The sequence below is a fragment of the Octopus bimaculoides genome, chromosome 3 (assembly GCF_001194135.2).
Source record: "Octopus bimaculoides isolate UCB-OBI-ISO-001 chromosome 3, ASM119413v2, whole genome shotgun sequence".
NCBI classification, from domain to species: Eukaryota; Metazoa; Mollusca; class Cephalopoda; order Octopoda; family Octopodidae; genus Octopus; species Octopus bimaculoides.
This window is the reverse complement of record NC_068983.1, coordinates 101,967,331-101,974,160: the sequence shown is the minus strand read 5'-3', so window position 1 is coordinate 101,974,160 and position 6,830 is coordinate 101,967,331. Positions and strand designations below refer to the sequence as shown.

General features: G+C 32.7%; 1 protein-coding gene across 4 annotated transcripts in view; it reads left to right on the top strand.

Moving 5' to 3' along the window:
* The window catches only part of LOC106868150 (protein mono-ADP-ribosyltransferase PARP6), a 189,197-nt gene that overhangs the window by 104,484 nt on the left and 77,883 nt on the right, over positions 1–6,830 (top strand). For 3 of the 4 annotated variants that reach the window (XM_014913284.2, XM_052966385.1, XM_052966384.1), the window contains exon 3: positions 4,035–4,124. The exons of the other annotated variant lie outside the window; for it this stretch is intronic. In XM_014913284.2, coding sequence (XP_014768770.1) covers positions 4,035–4,124 — 90 coding nt within the window. The remainder of the gene's footprint in view (positions 1–4,034; positions 4,125–6,830) is intronic. 4 annotated transcript variants of the gene reach the window in all.

Genomic DNA, 6,830 nt, shown 5'->3' with positions numbered 1-6,830 from the left:
ATATATTTATTTATTTATTTATGTGTTTCAGCCAAGTGGCTGCGGTCATATATATATGTATATATATATATATATATATATATATATATAATTGAAGTGACAAAGGAATTGATAATTATTTTATGAAGTTTATTAGCTTGTAGCTATTTCTGCTATATGATGTAAAGGACTCACATTTGAGTGACTGAGTATCATCTTATTGCCTCATGAGAGCTTCAAATGTGAAGTGCACTTCACATTTGAAGCTCTGATGAAGCTATGAGCCTATTGCATCTTATAGCAGAAACAGCTGCTAGCTAATGAAAATCGTAAGATAATGATTTATTCTCTTTGTCATCTCAATTTGTTATTATTGCTCTGAAGCACATGTATATTGCAATTCTAGCACTAGGTTATTAGTATTGCAATGCCTTAGTGAAATATTAATATATATATATACATATATATATATATATACACACACACACATCTACATATATATATAAACACCATACAAACGTGGTTGATGCCAGTGGCACATAAAGAGCACCCACTACACTCTCAAAGTGGTTAGCATTAGGAAGGGCATCCAGCTGTAGAAACCTTGCCAGATCAGATTGGAGACTGGTGCAGCCAAGTGGGATCATAGCCGTGACCGATGCCAGTGTCGCACAACTGGCTCGTTTAAAAGTACCCTTCAATCATTGGGCAATATGTTGTGCTTGAGAAGACTTGTTGAGTCAAGTGAAATCAAAGTTGTGGCTGATGCCAGTGCTACCTGACTAGCTCCTGTGCTGGTGGCATTTAAAAAACACCATTCAAACTTGGCTGATGCCAGTTTCAGTGGCATGTAAAAAGCACCATTCGAGGGTGGTCAATGCCAGTGCTGCCTGATGGGCTCCCGTTCCAGTGGCATGTAAAAAGCACCATTCGAGCATGGTCAATGCCAATGCCACATGACTGGCCCCTGTGCCGTGGCATGTGAAAATCACCCACTACACCCTCAGAGTGGTTAGCATTAGGAAGGGCATCCAGCTGTAGAAACCTTGCTAGATCAGATTGAAGACTGGTGCAGCCTCCTGGCTTGCCAGTCCTCAGTCAAACTGTCCAACCCATGCCAGCATGGAAAACGGACGTTAAACAATGATGATGATGAGGAGGAGGATATGTATATATATTTATATATATATATATATATATATATATCTGTAATGAGTTTCCATACATTTTCTTTCCCTAACAAAGCGTTACTCAACTGATGGTAATAGTAGAAGACTCTTGCCTAAAGTGCGATGCAGTGGAATACAACTTGAAACCACGTGATTACAAAGCAAACTCTGCTGGGATTCAACACAATTTCTACGTAGCAAATTTCATACACAATGCATTAGACAGCTCAGCCCCATGCTGGAAGAGATTTGCTAAATATGTAACACTGTGGGATTGAACTCAGAATTCCTTGGTTGCAAGGTGAACCTAAACACAGATAGTTCACCTTCATATAAATATGCGACTATAGGCATATTGCAGTTCTATAACTTGTGTTGAGTGTCTCTGTATGTATCAGTGTATGTATGTATGTATGTATGTATGTATGTATGTATGTATGTATGTGTGTTTGTGTAACATGTGTGTGTATATTTAGTTATCTTTAGTTATCTTGTGAGTGGCTGTTGTAAAGTTGTTGGGATTTTTTTCAGTTTTTTTTTCTTTTCGCTTTTGTTTTAAACCACTGACATCTGAAACATTCTTCTTTCAACTTCTAATTATATTATATTTCCTTCAGGAATGTATTTTAGCCATAGTTTACAATCAGTCTTCCCTTAACATCAACATACAACATACTGGTTTATTTTATGTATTCATATATTTTTCATTGACTTTACTTTTTTTTTCCCAATTTCTGTTTGTAAAATATTATCTTGTGCTATTGATATGTAATGAAACAAACCTGACTTAATGAGTTAAGAAATATGTCTATACCAGTTAATTGAATGTTAAAGTAAAAAGCATGTCAATACTGCTTCAGTCTTATGCCAAGCCAAATGAAGATCATCCAAATGCAACTCTTTTAAATAAAATTGTAGCTGAATAGTTAAAAAGCTGAATGGCACCAGTTTATTAATAATAAAAAGTTGTTTGCAAATTTGGGAAATTGTGTATGCCGCAAGGAAAAAAGAATTCAACTCAGAGAGCATTTTTCTCTTTCAGACAAAAGATCCACCCTAAAATGTCAGTATTTTAGGATGGACTCCATGGCATACAAATTTTTCCAAATTTATGAATTTTACTGAATAATTTTTGCTGATGTAAATCATTGATAGCTTCCTTGGACTCTAAATATTTTATTATTAAATGAAGCCATAATTCAAATTAAGCCATTATCAAAATGTTATAGTTGTCCCCTCCTCATCTAAACATACATGCGCACACACACACACACACACACACACACACATACACAAACCAACAAATACAAGTACACACTAAAAATAAACTTTTCAATGCTAATATCTAAATTTTCAGATATTAAATGTGAAAGTGTTAAGAAATATAATAATTTCTCTAAATGTTAGACAATAAAGACTGAGAACAACATCGAACTATTGAAGTAAACCCAGTTTCAGTCTATCATACACACTCTGAATTTATGTGCCTTAACCTTTTAACGCTTTTGCTATTATAATTTTACAGAAATACGCTGCTTTTGTTTCAATTAATTTTGAAAATTTTAAAGAATTTAGTGAAATAACTTCGTCATTATTAATCTGATGTTTCAAATATAATTTAACATGAAAATTTGAAGGAAGGTTTTAATTTAGACAACTTTAAACCAGGAAGTTTACATCATAGAACCAGGGCTGGTCTCAATTGAGTTAGTTTCAAAAAGGTTAAAATCAAGCTCTTTAAAATCAACATCTACTTACATGTATCCAATTCTACCACTCCACATTTTTTTTCTGATAAGAACTCAAGTTTCAGTTCCACACCCTCTTTTTCTCTGGATTGAATTCAAACATAAAGAACAAAATGTAATTCTATTTAAATTCAGTAATTAAACAACTGAGAGTCATTGATTTATTGATTTCTCATCTTATGACTACTTATGCCCTAATTTATAGAGGATATTTTAGCCTAGATTTATATGTATGTTGCCTGTATCTGAGATTTATCTTGTATAGAAAAGCCAAGGTTTCTCCACTAGGGCGCCATCTTAGCTTTCTTTGGTGACTACCAAATGACATCTCTTTTCCTTTATATCAATGTGCTTTGTTCATTTGAACTCAGATTTAATCTCTATACTGCATGATAATGGTTTTAAATGTTAGCTCAAGGCCAACAATTTTAGTGGGAAGGGATTAGTCAATTACATCAACTCCAGTGCTCTCAACTGGTAGTTATTTTGTCAACTCCTGAAAGAATGAAAGGCAAAGTCAACTTTGGTGGATTTGATCTTAAAACATAAAGAACTGAAAGAAACACTGCTAAGCGTTTTTCCAATGTGTTAATATTACTGACAGCTCCCCACCATTCTACACAGCATGGTTATAAAAGCTTGTCAGTTATGCAGTGCTTTTGATTTAGCCAACTTTAATTCACACAAGGAAGACCAAATGTAACTTAGACAACAATTTTAGCAGATGCCAACATAGAAAGACTACATTCATGGCATAGCTGCTTATAATACCAAAATAATGAAAAGAGGGAAGAAAAAGAAAACGGCAATAATATTTTCAAAAATCTAAATCCATGATTGCTTCTTTGGTGGGAAACTCTATATTTATTTTTAAAATAATCATTAATTGGATCTACATTTTAGTGGATGGATCTTTAGTTTAGTGTATGACTGCAATGTTATCATGTGATTATATAAATCTCACTCATGCAAAAAAAAAATGCATACATTTTTATGATGAACTATAACTATTCAGTTCTCTCTCTCTCTTTCTCTCTCTCTCTCTCTCTCTCTCTATCTATCTATCTATCTATCTATCTATTTATCTATCTATCTATTTCAATTCTTTCTTAAACAACTAAACCTCTTATATTTCCAGATAACTGCATTTTATCCAGCCTAAATGATGGCACTTTCCGGCCAGTTTCTTGTCGTGTCCTCAAACTTCTGGATGCCCTTGTCCATAAAGGTTACACCTATTATCTATAAACAGCAAATAAACAAAGTCCCATGACATTAAAAAAAAATGTTTCAGTGATGTAAAAAGTTTATTTAGCTTCTAATTTCACTTCACTGTGTTCCTCTATATTCACTTTTTTTCATTCTAAATCAGAATCATGCACAGCCCTAAAAACAGAACAAATCTATAATCTTTAAAAGGTTTCATTTTAATTAATATCATTAGATTTGTTTTATTTACTAACTTCATGCAAAGAAATCTTACTGTTAAAGTACCTATGAGATCAATATTCTAAATATACATTTTTACATAACTGCTCCATGTAACAATTCTATATGCCTTCATCATCCACACCTGAACCACTAACAACATTTGTTTGGGCTGAATAAAGATTCACTATTAGTGATGGAAGCAGTATTGGTTCTCATTAAATAATATATACAGAATGCTATTCTGAACCAACATTATTGTTATACATGAATACACACACACATACACACGCACACAAGCACGCACGCACGCACACACACACACACAAGCACACACACACATGCACATGCACACAAGCACACACACACATGCACATGCACACAAGCACACACACACACACGTATATTGAATCACCAGGTACTTACATTATATGTGTCTGTGGTTCTCACATTTGTAGTATACAATTGTAATATCTAGATCCTTGATACATGGTCCCTTTAAGTGTAACTTTTTGATATCTTTTATATATTGAGTACCCAATATGGTTTGGATACTCAATATGACGGCTAAAACAAACTGAAGTAAATTAAAAATAACAAAAAACACTTGGATTTGAGATACTGGCAGCAGCTATACTCTCGATTTATATAATAAATGGTTGTGTATAAGATAAATACATAATAATGACATCTTGCTAATATATTTATTTATCTCCATATTTCAAGATATCCTATGGCTATGGAGTATAAAATTTTAAAAAAAAAAATTTTAATCATCTGATAAATGATAATAACTTGATGTTGATAATCAAATTACTTGTGTTAAAAGGAAAAAAAAAAACAAAAAAAAAACTAAAGAACTAGAAAGAACTAAATATTTCTCCTGAATTATGTTGTTTTCTTCAACACCAGAATGTAGAAAGTGAAGTTGGCAAAATTGTAATGATTCTCTTTCTAATTAGCTTTCTTTGTCAACTTACAAATCTCTTATCACAGCTGTTAGTAAATAGAGTTTCTTGTTATATAAAAACATTAAAACTTAACTTCCAAGGACCAAGCTTATTTAATTATTAGCCTAAAGGAAACTGATATAATAAAGATACCTATTTGATATTTTTATATATTTTTAAACAAAATTAGAACATTGTATTAGATGTAGATTAGAATGTTCATATACATACATACATACATACATACATACATACATATATAATTTTTTATTGAAACTGAAGCTGTGAGTTTGAGAGCTTGTCTCCCCATTGCAATCTTCCACTGAAAATCATTTCCTCTACAATATGTATTGAGCTCTTCTTTCTCATTTGTCTGACTTAACCCTACATATATATTATACATACATACATATACATATAATGTTTATTATATAATTATATATAAATTATACATACATGTGTGTGTGTGTGTGTGTGTAAGTTGTCTAGGAGTCCATAAGCCAGGAAAAATGCACTTATATATCTGTCAATAGAGTAGGTATACCATCCAAAGTGTACAGTATTATATATCCATTACAGCTGCTCTTACCAATCGATTTCACACTAGGGATTCAATGGAGTGTTAGGTAACAATCCAATTATGTAGTCCTGCGCTCATCAGAGGTAGCTAATGTGGAATAAAATATGGTGACTGCTCTTTATTGTTGGAAATGAATAGACACACCTGGTTTGCAGTTGCTGTGAAAAAGATGACAAAACAAAATGAGTAGGGACTTGAATTAACTCTTAACTCAATCCTCTACTTGTTTCGCTACATCATCTTTTTCACAGCAACTGCAAACTGGATGTGTCTATTCTCCTCCAACAATACAGAGCAGTCACCATATTTCATTCCATATCGGCTACCTCTAATGGGTACAGGGTTATATAAGTGGATTGTTACCTAACACTGTTGAATCCCTATTTTTAAATAGATATTTATAAAAAAAGTTATATAAAAATGTATTTTAAAAATAGGTTTTGAGTTTTGTGATTGCTTTCATAAAACTTCAAATACCTTTCAACTGACTTGTAGATATCGTTGAAGTTATATACAAAACCCGTAAGAAACCCAGAAACTTTTGACCTGTGACAATAAACCTGCCTTCACCTAATCCTTAATAAAGTTAAAAAACCCCAGACAGCAAACTTATAAACTCCATGAGAGATGGTACAATTTAGTGCTGACACAGAACCAAATCTTAGAATCTGAATTGCTATTTCAAAATGGATATATATATATATAGTAAGTCTACTATTATTCTGACGTGACTATCTTTCTATCTATCTATCTATCTATCTATCTATCTATCTATCTATCTATCTATCTATCTATCTATCTATCTGTCTATCTATCTATCTATCTTTCTATCTATTTATCTATCTGTCTTCCTCCATCTTTCTATCTATACCTCTGTCCTGGCCTCTACTTCACTGCTATACCCTTCTGTCCCTTCCTCCTTGTTCCACTTCCTCCCTCCACCATCCTCTCTATCTATTTATCTATCTGTCTTCCT